The 18,246-nt window shown below is 36.6% G+C and overlaps 1 protein-coding gene across 4 annotated transcripts in view; it reads left to right on the plus strand.

Moving 5' to 3' along the window:
- Positions 1 to 18,246, plus strand: part of SYNPO2 (synaptopodin 2) — a 172,141-nt gene that overhangs the window by 121,966 nt on the left and 31,929 nt on the right. For 3 of the 4 annotated variants that reach the window (XM_001148597.5, XM_024356260.2, XM_024356262.3), the window contains exons 2-3: positions 12,427 to 12,578; positions 15,625 to 16,436. In XM_001148597.5, coding sequence (XP_001148597.4) covers positions 12,427 to 12,578; positions 15,625 to 16,436 — 964 coding nt within the window. The remainder of the gene's footprint in view (positions 1 to 12,426; positions 12,579 to 15,624; positions 16,437 to 18,246) is intronic. The other variant, XM_024356261.3, reaches the window with a different exon arrangement.

Below are 18,246 nucleotides of genomic sequence, written 5' to 3' on the forward strand. Positions count from 1 at the left end.
TAGGAGAACTACTAGTCAATCGCAGCAGGGAGCATGACTGGCTTTAAAACGCATTAACAGAACACTTACATGGACACCAAGGGCACTTGGCATGACCCTGGTTTCCCTTCTTGAAGTACAGGATTTGGAAATCACTGCCACAGCTCAGTTCAGCTCACGTGGACCTGCCAAGACCAGCAGAGTGCACAGGAGGTCCAGCGGAGTGCACAGGAGGTGCAGCAGCACCTGGGGTAGTGCCTCTGCTCCAGCGCCTCACTCTGCTTTGATGCATATGTTTATCTCCATAAATTGCAACCAAGCCTACACAGTGATCATTTTTAAGTTTTACTGATTGCCTTATGACCTTACCTCTCTCATGGGGCCAGAAGAATGATGGCGAAATACAGTGATTGGCAGGAGCAGCTGTGGAGTTGCTTATTGAGTCATGGTGGGACTGTTGCCTTTGCTGGGGAAGACTCAGGTATCTCTGATGTCCAACATTCAATGGGAGCAAATCTTTTCCACAAATGCACTGGGAATTCTCTATGTATTACAATGCTTTTGTAATAATCTCATACCCTAAAAGAGACTATGAAAAAAGAATAAATAGAAAGTAAGAGGTTTAGGAGTGCCTGTCGACCCAGGTATTAAGAAAAGTTGAGACAGACTTTTGGGTAAAATTCAATCTTCTCATATTGTCATTTATTCGGCACATATTTATTGCAGGTCTACTATGTGCAAGACACATGTCAGGTTGTGGGAGATACAAAGATCTTTGTGTTGCAATCTTAGCTCTCAAGGAATTTCAACTAGCCAGTAGTTTGGAAGCTAAATGGGAGCTATTTCCAAAGTAAGCTTGATATAGTAGCTTGGCAAAGATTTTCTTCTCCCCTTCCTCTCCTTTCTATAGACTTTTTTTTTTTTTTTTTTTTTTTGAGATGGAGTCTCACTCTGTCACCCAGCTTGGAGTGCAGTGGAGCCATCTTGGCTCACTATAACCTCCACGTCCCGGATTCAAGTAATTCTCCTGCCTCAGCCTTCTGAGTAGCTAGGATTACAGGTACCTGCCACCACGTCCGACTAATTTTTGTATTTTCAGTAGAGATGGGGTTTCACCATGTTGGCCAGGCTGGTCTTGAACTCCTGACCTCAAGTGATCTGCCTGCCTCAGCCTCCCAAAGTTCTGGGATTATAGGCATGAACCACTGTGCCCAGCCACCTCTCTATAGACTGAATCTACAGAACTGGGCTGAAACTGTTTGCCTCTCCATTCCTCCTGCCGGCATCGCCAGAGTGATCTTTAGCCTGAATTGGTTGTTGGTTTTAGTCTTGCTCTTTTAGCACATGGTTCCTTTTTTTTTCCCCCTTTTCTTTTTTTTTTTTTTTTTTATTTTACTTTAAGTTCTGGGATACATGTGCAGAACGTGCAGGTTTGTTACATAGGTATACATGTGTCATGGTGGTTTGCTGCACCTATCAGCTTGTCATCTAGGCTTTAAGCCCTGCATGGATTAGGTATTTGTCCTAATGCTCTCCCTCCCCTTGCCCACTTGACTCCAACAGGTTCCGGTGTGTGATGTTTCCCCTCCTGTGTCCATGTGTTCTCATTGTTCAACTCCCACTTATGAGTGAGAACATGTGGTTTTGGGTTTCCGTTCCTCTATTAGTTTGCTGACAATGATGGTTTCCAGCTTCATCCACATCCCTTCAAAGGACATTAACTCCTTCTTTTTTAGGGCTGCATAGTATTCCATGGTGTATATGTGCCACATTTTCTTTACCAGTCTATCATTGATGGGCACTTGGGTTGGTTCCAAGTCTTTACTACTGTAAATGGCAGCACATTGTTCTTAAAAGGCAGCGTTTTCTGGTTTCTGTCAGCCTTTGTTCCCTAGGTTGGACCTTACTTCTACTTGCTTTTGCATTGCCTTCAGTGGAACTTCCTCCTGTCCAACTCAGATATTCAAGAATGCTTACACATGGAATCCCTGTCCCTTTAGATCAGTTATTCTCAAAGTGTCATCTGCAGACCTCTGGTGGTCTCTGAGATACTTTCAGGCCAAAATAATTTTCGTAATAATACTAAGGTGTTACTTGTCCTTTTCACCATGTTGACATTTGCATGGATAGTGCAAAAACAATGGTGGCTGAAACCACTTGCACCTTAGCCCTTAGCATTCAAGGCGGTGACACAAATGTACCAGGGGCCTTTGTGTTCCTTACTATCATACATTTGGCTTAAAAAACATGATGCCAGTTTTACATAAGGATATCCTGATGAAACAAAGTTTGATTTTTATTAAATCTTGAGTGCATATCTTTTTAATATTCTGTGTGACAGAATGAAAAGTACATATAAAGCACTTTGGCTGGATACTAAAATGCAATGTTTACCTCAAGGGAGCATTTGTACAAAATTCTTTGAATTGCAAGCCATACAAGCCATTTTTTAAATTTATGGGACATCATTTTTATTTTAAAGAATGACAGACAAAATATGGTTATTCAGTCTTGGATATTCAGCAGTTATTTTCTAGAAAATAAGCAAAGTCAACCTGCCCATTTAAGGAAAACAATGGACAATATTTGAACTTTCAAGGGAAAACTAAAATTTTGAGAAACTGTCATCTGCCACTGTGAATATGACAGCATCCCAATACTTAAAGACTTCTCTGATGAGATCATTGGTGGTATTGAGAGTGATTGTTTGATATTGTATAATGAAATGTGTCAACATTTGAAAGATGTGCATAACTTAGTGAATCAATATTTTCCAAATGATCAATCCAAATGTAACAAAGTCACACAGCATAAAAGATGCATTCAAAATGCAAAATGGACCAATAGATTTTTTAAATTAACAGAGTATGAAAAATTTATACCTACGGTTTCAGATTCTGCAGTACAACTTTAGAAACTACTGCTTGTTGAGTTCAATGTGATATCAAAGAAGAATATCCAAAATTACCCTATAAGACTATCAATGTACTCCTCCTTTTCCAACTATATAACTGTGTGAGGCTCAATTTTCTTTATGCATTTCAATCAACCCATCACAACAGATTGAGTGCAGAAGCACATCTGAGAATCCAGCTGTCTTCTATTGAGCTCAGACATTAAAGAGATTTACAGACCAGGCACGGTGGCTCACACCTGTAATCCCAGCACTTTGGGAGGCCAAGGAGGGTGGATCATTTGAGGTCAGGAGTTTAAGACCAGCCTGATGAAATGTTGTCTCTACTAAAAATACAAAAATTAGCTGGGTGTGGCGGCACATGCCTGTAATCCCAGCTACTCGGGAGGCTGAGGCAGGAGAATTGCTTGAACCTGGGAGGCGGAGGTTGCAGCGAGCCAAGATTGCGTCTCTGCCCTCCAGCCTGGGCAACAAAGTGAGACTCCATCTCAAAAATAAATAAATAAATAAAGAGATTTGTAGAAGTGGGAAATAATACCACTATTCTCACTACATTACCTGTTTTATGCAATACGGTTTTTCATAAAAAAGTACTTATGTTAACATGCAGTAGGTTTGTTATTTTAAATTTAATAAAAATTTAAAATTTCTTATTTTTGATATCTAACATGGTAAATATCAATAGACCAAACTCAAAACAGAGTATCTTTGAAGTCCTTAATTATTTTTAAGAGTCTAAACGTTCCTAAGACCAAAATGTTTAAGAATTGCTTCTATAGATCACATACTCTTAAACACCAATGATGGCCTAAATGAAATTCCAGTTAATTAAAGCCTTGAAAGTGATCATTTAAACCAGCTCTTCCCGGAAAGGCTGTCTTTCTGATGTGATTAAATCCCCCTGGCTCCTGCACCAGACAGTTTTTTTGTCAATCAAACCTCTCAAGTATGTGCTGTGGCTGGGAAGGCAGATATTATCTCAGTCATGTGAAGACATTATTGGCCCTGTCTTTTCCCCCAATACCCTATTACAGTAAATGTTCAGTGCAGTCAACTTAACTTTCTTGAATTAAAACTATGACAAATATTTATAAATTTGTACAGTTGATACTTTTTAAATGAAAACTTCAATGACAATTTGATGTGATTCTTTCCAAAATGGAAGCACCCTAATGTATCTTATATGTATTATAGTTTGACAAAGTATAGAATTAGGAATCTGGAGGGAATGGCTTCATTCTCCAGGTGTGGAAAATGATTCCCTAATAGCTTAAATGCTTTGCTCGAAATCACATGAGTTAGTGACAGAATTAAGGCAAGATCGCCAGTTTACTAATAACTGCAAGTCCACAGCAAAATAATAGAACTTATAAATTTTTAAAAGTCTCTACTCCTGTCACTTGGAGAAAAATTTTCATTTTACGTATATCTTCTTTATCTGTAGTTTTATTTATGAGAAAACTAGAAGAATAAATGGATTCATCTGGTTGAGACAAATGCAGGACAACTTCATACGTCTAGAGCTATAGAAAAACAGGGCACTCCAGATAGGTATATTTGTTGGGTACATGAGATGTTTATATCTGAAACTAAACAGTTTCAGAAAAAAAAAGCAATACAAGCAAGGTATCTGGGACCTTACATTATGGATTCTAATTCATTTCCTTTACTTTATTAATGCAGAAATGCCTCAGCTTCAATTATACCTTTAGATATCAGAACCTCGTTTAGCTATTTGGGATGTACTCTTTCCTAAAGATATCACGTGTTTTTCTGCATCTAATCAGTCTGCTAAAAATGATATAAACATTTTTAATGTCTTGGGATCATTTTTATTAATGCCCATTATTTTACTCAAATAAAGCAGAGGCATTAAATCCTATTGAGCATATGAGAGTTTTTTACACCTTCAGTGAGTGGCCCAATCTTCTGAGCCTTTTTATTGTTGTTAAGATTTTCATGTGTTTTTAAATTTGGCTTTTACTCCCTAACTTTGGCATTTGCATTAACTTTGCCATTTTCCTTTATACAGGATACATGATTTTCTCCCCACTTCTAATTTTCTAAACCAAATAACGATAGTAAATAGAATCGTATAAAACTGATGAAATAGACTGAGGATAGGATCCATATACTTTCAGTAATGTCCAGAAGTTTTAGTGAACTTTATTTTTAACTGTATTTTGACCATTCAAAAGACTGTTGAGAGCTTACTTGTAAGTTCTTTAGGTAACTAATTCTTATTAGCATGTTAATTTCTCAGTTAAAAGTTGTATGTCCAGTTAATAAATATCAACTGAGGCCAGGCACGGTGGCTCACGCCTGTAATCCCAGCACTTTGGGAGGTCGAGGTGGGTGGATCACGAGGTCAGGAGTTCGAGACCAGCCTGGCCAACATGGCGAAACCCCATCTCTACTAAAAATACAAAAATTAGCCGTGCGTGGTGGTGGGAGCCTCCCAGCTGCTTGGGAGGCTGAGGCAGGAGAATTGCTTGAACCTGGGAGGCGGAGGTTACAGTGAGCAGAGATCGTGCCATTGCACTCCAGCCTGGCAACAAGAGCAAGATTCCATTTCAAAAAAAAAATCAACTAAAATTTAGGAAACCCAAATAGTTCTAGTTCTGCTCTCTTTTCTTAGTAATTCTTCTTAAAAAGAGTATTTACATAGAGTCTTTTAAATTTTACATGTGCTTTTATTAGGAGTTTTTTAAAAAGTATTTTTTCATATTCTGCACAAATGTTTATAAAAATAATCTGCCTGTAATTCAAAGACCTCTGTGCAATCTTTCATGATTTATCCAGCAAAAAGTAGACAGGCACATGTCCTGCTAGGCTCTGCTCTATCAGTGTTTGCCTGAAAGAGCTAGGATGTTTACATTCTTAGGAAAGAAAGAAAAGCAGAGAATACCATTCCATATTTGTACTTAGTTTTCTAGCATCATGATGGCTGCTTTATAACAGCTCATAGCAGTTATATTGCAGCATCGTTTCTGCCTGTGGAATCACTTTGGTATGAAGATTCTTAAGTATGCAGCCCCACAAATTAGGGCTCTCATTCCTGTCAAAGATAGTTATTACTCCAGGAACCTTTCCAAGGTTGCTACCATGAATACTTTTTACTTTTATGGTGACTTGGTCTCTGAGAGTAAAGACAATCATCCAAAAGAAAACGTTTTTGTCTGGATATATCTTGGTGACAAGAGGAAGAAAGGTCATGATCTTCAAACCAAAACCCAACGTGAGAACAGGTTATGAGCTTGAATTGAGGTACTAAGTGTAGAATAACCAAAAATTGTAGTGTCTGTTTGAATTTACACCTGTCACCTGATTTGAATACACAGTTTTAACTTTATTTTCATTATTTAGACACATGATTTGTAGAACTGAATCCCAACGACTGAGGTTGGTGTTTAGGATCTGGATAGCAAGCCCTCTGAAAATGGAATTATGAACTTATTTCCAAGATCTTAGCTACTATCATCTTGCTCTGCCTCCTCTGACCATTCCTCTGGTATTAGTTGAAGAATACAGACCTACCTAAGGCTTTGGTTTAAGAGCCAGCTGGGGTAAGGGAATGCTTATTAAACCTTGTCTTACAGGTATGAGGCAGTTTTGAGAAATGCCTGAAGTGGAAAATTGAGGAAAGGCGGGAGCTTCCAAAAGAACTACTAGAACATGTAGACTACATTTTCTGTCAAAAAAAAAAAAAAATCTCTAAAACTTTAATTGTTGCCTGAGATCACAATCATCTCTCTCATCCTCTCTTAGTTATTGCCAGGTCCCTGAGACTTCATCATATGGATTGAGAATTGCCCCACATGTGATAGGCAAATGTATGCTAATTTTCTCTTTTTCATTGATTTCAATAGATTATAATAGTGGATTTAAGGAAGAGATTGTCTTGTTTCTATCAGTCACTCTGACATTTTCCAACAGTACTTGTCAATGAATATACATGAAAATGCAGCTCCTGAGACAAAATTTAGTTCTCCTGACAGCAAGCTGGCATGATTGATAGGCCATATACACAACACAAAATAATTTATGTACTAGGTCGATGAGAAATCAAATCTGAGACCTGCTTTCTAGTCAGTCTTGGAAGACCTGGAAATGAAGAGAGAACAACACAAGAGAAAAATGAGGTTTTTTTAATTTTGCAAGGAATTATTTATTCATAAAACTAAATTAGCATAGCCGAAAGTCTTCTCAGATTTAGTCTACGAAATGCAAATAATGTTGTTAAATTTCCCCGAGAAGTCTTAACTTTCCAATTTCACTTGGTGTTGGTAAAACAAATCTTTCCTGGCATGGATCAAGAAATGGAAATCCTCACATGTGAGTGAGAATGAGCAATATTTGTCTTTTTGCACATGGCTTGTTTCACTTAAGATAACGCCCTCCAGCTCCATCCATGTTGTTGCAAATGACAGGATTTCATTTTTTATGACTGAATAATATTCCACTGTGTATATGTACACTTTTTCTTTATCCACTCATCCACTGATTGACACTTAGGTTGATTCCATATCTTGGCTATTGTGAATAGTGCTGCAATAAACTTGGGAGTGCAGATATCTCTTCAATATACTGATTTCCTTTATATTGGATATATAACCAGCAATGGGATTGCTGGCTAGTTCTAGTTTTAATTTTCTGAGGAACCTCCATGTGGTTCTCCATAGTGACTGGACTAATTTGCATTCCCACCAACAGGGTATGTGGGTTCCCCTTTCTCCACATCCTTGCCAGCATTCATTATTACCTCTCTTTTTGATAAAAGACAGAGAGTAGAATGATGGTTACCAGAGACTGGGAAAGGTGTAGAGAGGAGAGGGGGATAAACTGGAGATGGTTGTTGGGTACAAAAATACAGATAGAAGAAATAAGATCTGGTGTTTTGTGGCATGACTATAGTTAACAATAATTTATTGTATACTTCAAGACAACTAAAAGAGTGCAACTGAAATGTTCCTAGCACAAAGAAATGATAAATATTTGAGGTGATGGATACCCTAATTACGCTGGTTTGATCATTAGCTTGTATCAAAATATCACACATACCCCATAAATATGTATAACTATTATGTATCCATAATAATTTTAAATAAAAAGTTTTTAAAGTTGGTAAACTGCATGTTCTCACTTATAAGTGGGAGCTAAATGATAAGAACTATGAACACAAGGAAGGAAACAACAAACACAGGAGTTTACTTGATGGGGGAGGCTGGGAGGAGGGAGAAGAGCAGAAAAGATAACTTTTGGGTACTGGGCTTAATTCCTGGGTGATGAAGTAATGTGTACAACAACCCCCCATGACACATGTTTACCTCTGTAACAAACCTTCACATGTACCCCTAAACCTAAAATAAAAATTAGCAAACCAAAACAAAAAGGTGGTAAGCAATGAAATATAGTATTGCATTTGGTAACTACTGACATTACCAATATCTCTTAGTTATGTGATCTCATTAAATTGGGAGATACTGAAAAAGAATATAATATTTTCAGGATAAGAACTCACTCAGGGTCTAATATATTATATGTGGAATGAGGTCTCTAAAGGAATGTTTTCAAAGGAAAGGAATTACATCATGTGCTCACACAGGTATTTTGTGTCAAATCACAGTTTATGAAAGATAATTATACTCAATTTTGAACTTGTAACACATTGAGTCATAATATTGTCTATTTTTTAATTTTTAAAAATATTTTATATGTAACTCTGTGTGTGTAGAAAGCCAACACGTCTGAATTCACCAGTCCCTTCTTGAGCACCTCTTTGAGCTGTAGGTACATCATGGAACTTTACACACATTATTTCTAATCCTGATTAAACATCTAGACGATAAAATTTATTAGCACCATTTTACACTTTAAAAAACTAAAGCTCAGGGTAGTAGCATAACTCATCTAGGTTCAGACAGGTAGTAAGCATAGGAGCAACACAGTTGAAACCCACGTCTTGCTCCCTCAGAGTTGGTACCCTTTCCCACTACTACATGTATTTTATGAATCCAAGACTAGTGGCTTAAGGAGACTGGTTGATAAGTTCACTGACAGAGAATTGATATCATCAGTACTAATAATTTTTGTGTCTAAATTTAGTTTTGTGATGTACAGTGTCTTTCATTTTCACAAATAAGAACATTTCCAAGTGTTAGAATCTTCACTCACATAAACATGCACACTTATACAATTATAAAAATATGTAATTACGCACAATAGAAGGTAAGGATCTTAGGTACACTAATACATGTTTATCCTTCTTGATACTACTATGAGACCCTGTCATACCATGTTTTTTTGGTTGAAGAGTTCTATAAAAAATGGAGAAAGAGTAGTCCTTCAGAAAAACTTAAGTAAGAAGAAAAGTTCTCATCATGTATAACAAGGTTCTTGAGGGAAAAAGATTTCTTGTTATTCAGATGAATGTGAAAGGTCAGTGAAACGCAATCACAGCAGTTGATTGTGAATGTTGACCTCAGAATGTATTCTCTGAAGGAATGCTAATGACTCTTACCATGATGCACTGGCTTATTTAGATACCATTAAGAGCTCCAACTTGACAAGCAGGATGATGAACTGCACTTTTCCTATCATGCAACACATGTTTGGATAACAGGCAGCTCTGTTAAGTTGGGAGATTATTTATTTTTAAAGAATCAATTTTTCGTCTTCTTCTGCAATCCCAGTTTAAAACTCAGACAACTCATGGCTAATAAACAGAACTTCTACCTAAGACTGGGTCTTGGGGGGCACAGAGTATAATGACACCTCTGTTTTATCAACATAAAACCTCTTTGGTCCTCCAAAGGATGATGTTCTGTTCGAATCCTGGTATATCTGACTCCATTGAATGAATGATTTTATGCCTCAAAAGTATCCTGTATTACCTACCTAATTTTTTTATAAATAAATTTCAGTAACTGAAATGTGAACAACTCTAACCCTGACACAGATGTTTACTGTTGGATATTGTTGTATCCTTTACTTATTAAAAAATTTCTTGTGATCTTTCATTTTAAATATTTCATGCAAGATAAAACAAAACAAATATATTTAACAGCTAAATGGATATTTTCAAAATTAGGTGAAATTCTCTTTCTCATTGCTTTTGTGACTTTCTTATAGTCTTGGAATATTGAGTTCATTTAATATTTTCTAATAAATTAGTGTTTTCCAATAAATTAGTATATTCCAAAAATAAATTATATTTTCCAATAAATTAGTATATTCTTCCCCAAGAGGTAATGATATTGATGTGTCAGCAGTGGGGAAGGCTTTCTACAGATTGTAATTTATGACAATAGAAGGATGGGCCCTCTCAGAACAAAACTAATTGAATCACTTCAAATTTCAATAATGCCATTGTTTTGGCTCTTAAAGGTAATATTTTGCTTTCAAGAGTATCATTTAAAATGAACCTGTAGATGTAAACTTTAAACCTATATGAGTTAATATATGAATTATCATTTAAGACTTTAGCAGGAATTAGTGGGCAGCTTTTAGAGATAAATTGAAATACATTTTGTGCCCAGTCAGAAATAAGCCTAGCCATGAAAACATTCTTCAAGAAGTGCTGCTTACCTGGTGTTCACCTCTCTAGGCTCAGAAGCTTTATTTTAATAAAAAGGAATAATGCTTGGTAGAAAAAATCTAGAAAAGTATCTTAAAGTATTCTTAAATTTGAGACTGTATGGTCATCATACATGGTTCATTGAGAACAATTGAACTCATAAAATGAAATCTAAGCACATTAGTATCACTTAGGGCTCCAGCAGGAAATAGGTGGCATGCTCAAAGAAGAATTCAAGATAATGCAATGCAGAGACTAAAGGTAGTCTTAAGGGAACCAACAAATGATAATGAAGCACCCAGAAATCCAGAGATTGAGAGCAGGAAACAATTATCACCCGTAGGCCCAAAGGTACAAGGAGATAATGTGTGTTGTTGGAACCTAACGAGTTAAGGCAATGATAGAGGGGCAGGCTGACAGGAGCTGCAACTGTCTAGACTGAAGAACAGAGCCACTGCTAAGCCATGGCCCAGCAGGTCCACCAAGGAGAGCATAGACCTGACCTCTCATTTCCCTTGGTCTTTGATCTCTTACTGGAGTAAGAATATTCCAGTAGATTATGACACAGTGCTTATGGCAGGGCTGCTTTTACTTTCTGCAAAGTAATCTCTTTTTTCTTTCTTTTTTGCTAAAGTTTGCTTAGTACCATGCCTGGAGAAGCTGATTTCAATGACGCATTTCTCTCTTTGACATATTCCCTAATATCCAGGCTCCCTGGTGCCCCACTATACTGGGATGGTTTTTATCAGTCCATTTAGCTGTACAGCTCTCTCCTCAAACAAGTTGCCCCGTCCTGTACCTCCTTCTTATAGTCATGGCGTTTCATCCACCTTGGCAATGGGAAGGATTTTAAAATTTATTTTAATGCAGGAGGTCACTTTCTCACTGGAGTAAAACCTTACAATGTGGAATAATCATCATCATAATAATAATGTTTTAAGACAGGGTCTTGCTCTGTCCTCCAGGCTGGAGTGCAGTGGCATGATCTTGGCTCACTGCAACCTCCACCTCCTGGCTCAAACAATCCTCCCACTTCTCCTGTGTGGCTAGGATCACAGGCATGCACCACCAAGCTGGGCTAATTTTTGCATGTTTTGTAGGTGTTTTTTTTTTTTTTTTTTTTTTTTAGAGACAGGGTCTTGCCATATTGACCGGGCTGGTCTCAAACTGCTGAGCTCAAGAGATCCACCTGCCTCAGCTTCCTGAAGTGCTGGGATTATAGGCATCAGCCACTGTGCCTGGCCTGAATTATTTATTTTATTGTATTTTATTGTATTTTATTTTAATTTTAATTTTATTTTATTATTTTATTTATTTTATTTTTGAGACAGAGTCTCGCTCTGTTGCCCAGGCTGGAGTACAATGGTGCGATATTGGCTCACTGCAACCTCTACCTCCCGGGCTCATGCAATTCTCCTGCCTCAGCCTCCTGAGTAGCTTGGACTACAGGTGCACACCACCATGCCCAGCTAATTTTTGTACTTGTTAGTAGAGACGGGGTTTCACCATGTTGGCCAGGCTGGTCTCGAACTCCTGACCTCGTGATCCACCTGCCTTGGCCTCCCAAAGTGCTGGGATTACAGGCGTAAGCCACCACGCCTGGCCTGAATAATTATTTTTAATGCCATCAATGTAAGCCTTTAACATCTTTTTTCACTCTTCTCTATTTTTTATTTCTTTAATTCTGTCTGGTGCCTTTACATTGATTTATTTACTTTCTTTTTTCCTGTTTACTTACAATGCTATGAATTAAATGTTGATATTATGGTACATGATAAAGTGTGTGGCTGTGTGTGTGTTCATAGGTGGTAAGAAGTATTTAAATGGTCTTACAGGTTAACAGGTGAATTAAAATTCAGGGCTGGTGTTACTGTTGACAGATTTGTTTCTCAGAGATGGTAGCTTGCTTTTTACAAATTATATCATTCTACTATGTCTTCTTTTTTACTCCACTCAGATTCGAAATCAGAGCAAAGCCTCTGGGTCTGGGCTCTGTGAGGGAGATGAAGTGGTTTCCATCAATGGCAACCCTTGTGCAGATCTCACCTACCCTGAAGTCATCAAGCTCATGGAAAGCATAACAGACTCTCTCCAAATGCTCATCAAAAGGTACAACGGATTTGCTGGAATATGAATTTTCTCTTGAAGCTACATGGGAATGATTATAGCTTTTACTACATATATAACTTGTCATTTATGGAGAAATTAGGGGTGCTTTGTAGAAGGTTAGGTATAGTTAAACAGAAACACCACTGTATTTGAAAAATAGTCAATTCTATTCAACCAAACTTTCTGGTTAATTGAGAATTAAGTTGAAAATGCTTGTTTCAAGCACTTTGTTGAAAATCTTAGGTATTTTAGGCTCCTTCCTTAGAAAGCTCAGTATATTGAGCATAACTTAATATTTCTTTGATAGGTCAAGATTTTGTGATGGATCAGAATCACTCAATTGTAATTATCAGATGCACAGATGAATTAAGAATGTTTAAATATTAGACCATTAAACTGTACAATTTTTCATTAAAAGGATGCTTAAGAGACAGAAAAGAGAAACAACAACAAAAACTTACAAGCAGCCAGATTTCTCCAGTAAAACCAATATTTGAGGATGGACAAAAGCAGATGATTAGAATAAGGTTTTTGCACTACCAACACAGGTCATTTGGGAATTCAATCTCTTCAAATACCACGATCCCCACATAGTTGTTTAACAATATAAAAGAAACCTTTAAATGTAAAAAACAAAAGAAAACATGAGGACAATAACAAGGAAAACTACAGCACTGATATTTTTATGGTGTACAAATCACAGTACAATCCATACAGATTTTGCAACGGAAGCTCTGGCTATTGCATGATAATGAATCCAGAAAGGAAAGCTTTGGCTTCCTGGAGAGCAGCTTTTAGGAAGATGTCAGAGGACATCTCAAGATGAACCTCAAGTTCCTCCAGGTTTTTCCTCAACTCTGCAGAAACACTACGCACAGTTACCCCTCTGCTAATCATTCAGTATGATTCTGTTCTGGGATGAAAATTAACTCACTATGGCCAAAATCTTGAGACAACAATGGAAATCTAGCATTATTCTTATCATCTAAATATTTACCCATCAAACTCAGTGTTTAAGGCCTTAGAATCCTTCCTTCATGTTATGAAGAGAAAATAAGTTTATAAAATACATAACTTACTAATACATAATTAAATTTATAAAATAAAAAAATTTACAAAGTAAGTAACTAATTGGTAGGATTCAAAGTGGAATCTCAATTGAAAATCAAGTCAAAAGCAATTATTATCATCACCACCACTACCACTATTTTAAATATCTGAATATTGTTTCCTGCAATAAATATTTCTGTCACTCATATCACTGTCATCTATCAGTAGAGGACAAGTGTTTTTACTTTTCCTGAACTATTGCCCAGAGATAGCTCAGTAAGACTATTTTAAAATAACTCCTTTAACATTCCATCTCTATTATCTTGAATGTTCTTAAAATAAGATTTTAAAAATTCTATAATTGTGACAAATAAATTGTGGACTTGATGAATACCTATATAGACTGATGGGAAATGAATGTTTTAAGGCATAAAGCTTTATTCGCTCATGCTTTTATGATATTTACTCATGTCTATTTATTTTACTTCAGCTGCTGATAAATGTTAATATTTATCTGGCCATTTGTCTGTATTGGTCTACAAGGCTGGCATGAATTGAAACTATTCTCTTCTCAGCTTCACAATTGATTGCTAACGTTATTCAAAGTGATTTAATCTACTTCCATCCCAAGGCCTTCCTAAATTAAAACTCTCTGACCTTTTGGTACCCTCAAATTCAGTTTAACAATGTATTTAACATTTTCTACATAATAATGATCTAATTTGCTAACATCATGCTTTTTTAATACGATATTATAATGTTGTATAAATACTGTATTACAGGGAAGCTTTTCCAATTACTTGCATATAGAGAAAGGTGCATTTTGTTTAACTGTTAGTTTGTTTTCATTTTGTTTAGTTTTGTTTTGCCAAATGCAGTTGAAAGCAAAGTTAGGAGTAAGTATTTTGAGCATTGGTCTGAAATTGCACTACCACATAAATTCTGAGGTAAATTCCTTTGAGTAGAATACAAGTAGAAGCTCACGCCCTTCAACTGACGTTCCCTGCATTAGTCATAACTATCTTTTAAGGAAGGAGGAAAGGGGCAAAGATAATTATGCTGCTTCTAAAATTAAAAAAAAATACAAATATAAAAAATGAAGGCATTTCCTACAGCTGTTCTGTGAATAATACTCCTAAAAACATTTACAGTTTAAATTAGAGTTTCAGAAAGAAGTTATTTAACTCTTAAACTGACATTGCTTCTTCTCACAAACCCTAATTTGCACAAACAACTGGGAAGATCAAAATCAAAGAGCTGTGGTGTACAGCTCTAGGCTCCTTAGCTGAGAGATAAAGGAACAGTTTGACTTCAGATATCCTAAAAAGAAAATGCTCCAAGAAACAGATTCAAATAGAAGAAAGGGAGACATCTCAGATTATAAATACTCCATGACTTAATGATTCATTGCAGCATGGAAAGGATTTCTCTTTACACAAGAGTACTGGGCTGGGTCCACTTATTACAAAACACATGCTCACTGGGGCTTAAAAAACAGCTTCTATTTCATTCCTTTCAAGAAAGCACAGCCTCTAAAAGGACTAGTTGAGTTATCTGTAAGTTAAGATTGATCTGAAGGTGCTGGATATGTTTATGTGACTTCATAATGTCTAGACCAAAACTTAGTCAATAAGACATTGAAATGCTTTGTAACATTCTAGCAAACTCATTATAAGAGATACCCAGATTCCAAGTACTTACAGATAAACGGGATCCATGTAGTTTTTTAAAAATAAAAGCTGAATTTAGGATGGATTCAGGTTTCATAATCTTGTGTAAGAGTTTCTTTGTGCTTTTAAAAAAGTTTATTTGGTATCTCTTTAAGTAATAATATGAACATGTTGCCACCTTCTGTTTTCAAATATGTTGCAACTGACATTTAGAAGAAAATATTTTGACTATATCACGTATTAGACATCACAAAAGTGTCAGGAAGTTCTTTGGCAGATGTAACATAGTCTGATTTAAGTGTCTGGAATGATTTTTCTGTGTGCAGACCATCCAGTGGAATAAGTGAGGCTTTGATATCTGAAAATGAAAACAAAAACCTCGAGCATCTCACACATGGGGGTTATGTGGAAAGTACCACCCTGCAGATTCGACCGGCCACAAAGACCCAGTGCACGGAATTCTTCCTCGACCCTGTCAAGACTGAAGTTCCCCTAGCTGAGAACCAAAGAAGTGGTCCCGACTGTGCAGGCAGCTTGAAAGAAGAAACAGGCCCGAGCTACCAAAGGGCTCCCCAAATGCCTGACTCCCAAAGAGGACGCGTGGCAGAAGAGCTGATCTTAAGGGAGAAGGTAGAAGCGGTACAGCCTGGGCCTGTGGTTGAGCTGCAACTGTCCCTTTCACAGGAGAGACATAAGGGCGCTAGTGGCCCTTTAGTGGCTCTCCCGGGAGCTGAAAAATCTAAGTCTCCTGACCCAGACCCTAACTTGTCACATGACAGGATTGTCCACATAAATTCGATCCCTACTAATGAGAAAGCAGACCCTTTCCTGAGGTCCAGCAAGATAATCCAGATCTCCAGTGGCAGAGAGTTGAGAGTGATCCAGGAAAGTGAAGCAGGAGATGCGGGACTGCCCCGGGTGGAAGTGATCCTCGACTGCTCTGACAGGCAGAAGACAGAAGGGTGCAGGCTTCAGGCAGGAAAGGAGTGTGTGGATTCTCCAGTGGAAGGAGGGCAGTCAGAAGCACCTCCTTCTCTGGTATCCTTTGCCGTCTCATCAGAAGGCACAGAGCAGGGAGAAGATCCACGCTCGGAAAAAGATCACAGCAGACCTCACAAGCACCGAGCGCGGCATGCACGTAAGTTCTGCCTGGGCTTTCAGAAGGGGCTTGGGAGTTGGGGGCATTTTGCTGCTTCTTTGCTTGCATGAGTTTTTCAGCAAGATTTTTCTTATGTTTCTCATTGGCTTAAAGAAATATTTAATTAATGCACAAAATCACAAATGTGAAATTGTGGAGAATACCAGTTTCTAAATAGGAAGCAATAAGTCCGAACTTCATATAGATTTAAACATTTTTCATGAATTTCTTTTTATCCCCAAAGGCACAGGAACTGTTAAAGAAAATAATATTGTCAATGTGCCTGTTCATTTTGTTTCAGAAAGTTGAAATAGTTCATGTTAAAATAGCATAAGAAAGCGCTTGAAGTCATGTGGACTCAGTTTAAATGTCAAAAACTGTTGAGTCTGCTACTGAGAGGTGTCTTTAAAATAAAAGCTCTACCATTGATATCAAAAGCAGATCCTTGTTTTGAAAAAAAAATCATTGTGCAGCTTGATGATGCTTGCAGAAGTGAGTTTGACAGACAAGGACATGTGTATACTGAGCAGTTACATGATCCTCTCCGTTGTGTAAGTCTTCATTTGACTGCAAAGTGTTTCATCTACCTTCTAGACACAGAAGTCAGTCTCCAGGGCCATGTGGAGGCATTTAAATGTCTCCAAACATAAAATATATTTAAATTCAGTGCTTTGTATGGCATTTTGTTTTACCCAGGGGAGAGAAGACAGAAAGGAGAATTGGGATAAGAATTGCAGTTAGGTGTTAGGATTTCTGTTGTTTTATTTCACGTTTATTTTTGTTTGTTTTTTTTTTTTTTTACTAATTTTGTAATTTTATTTGAGGATGTAAAGGCTGACAGGCAAAGGCACTTGACTGTATATATGATACACAATGGCAATGAATTCGGTTATTCAAAGTAGGATATTAAGTCTTCTAACCTATTGTTATTCCTTTCAAAGCATATTTTTAGCATAACCATTTGTAGCTTTATTGGCAAGTGCTGTTAATCATTCCTTATACTTTAAGCATCTGTAGGCCATCTTCACATTTATAGCATATTAAACAAGAGTATTGAGACACCATTCACATACTTTACATGTTGGCAGTGAAGTTAGCAGCAACTGTGCAACTGTGACTGTCAATTTAATAAGTTGTATAACACTAGTCAAAAAAGGAATTATATTTAGTAATAACCACAGTTTCAACTATTTTTCTCTAGAAAATTCGATCACCAGTAAATGCCTGTAATCATATTATAAAATTATTTCCTTGGATTATATTTTATTTAAAAAAATTAACCATTAAGTCTGTGACAAAAAGAGCTAATTTTCTATCATAAAATAGTCAAAAATTTTTTCTTAATTTTCCACTTAACTGTTTTGAGGAATTAAAAAATTTAGGGGACTCACAGTCATTACCATTGAAAATATTATATAACTATAAATTATAAATGATAGATGCTATATGTTTAGTTGCTATAATTTGCCACCCATTTCTTTTTTATAATAGTAATAATGAAAGAAAATTTTAAATATTTTTATTTTTATAAAATAAAAATCATATTCTTGTTTTAAATGACTTAATTTCTGCATCAGTTTTTACACAGTTAAGTGGGTCACAAGTCAATTTTTAAATTTCTCCAAGGTTTATTCTTGCTGCAAGGAAAGTAATATTGTATTTCCAAAATAGCAATACATTTACAAACAAATCTGTCTAGAAAACTTTGTAGCTAGAGTTTCTTATATGTATTTACAATAATGTCATATTTTGAATTTTAATTATTGATTCAGTACCTTCAATGATTAATTCAGTGTTTTGAATTTATATT

Source organism: Pan troglodytes, chromosome 3, assembly GCF_028858775.2.
Source record: "Pan troglodytes isolate AG18354 chromosome 3, NHGRI_mPanTro3-v2.0_pri, whole genome shotgun sequence".
Taxonomy (NCBI): domain Eukaryota; kingdom Metazoa; phylum Chordata; class Mammalia; order Primates; family Hominidae; genus Pan; species Pan troglodytes.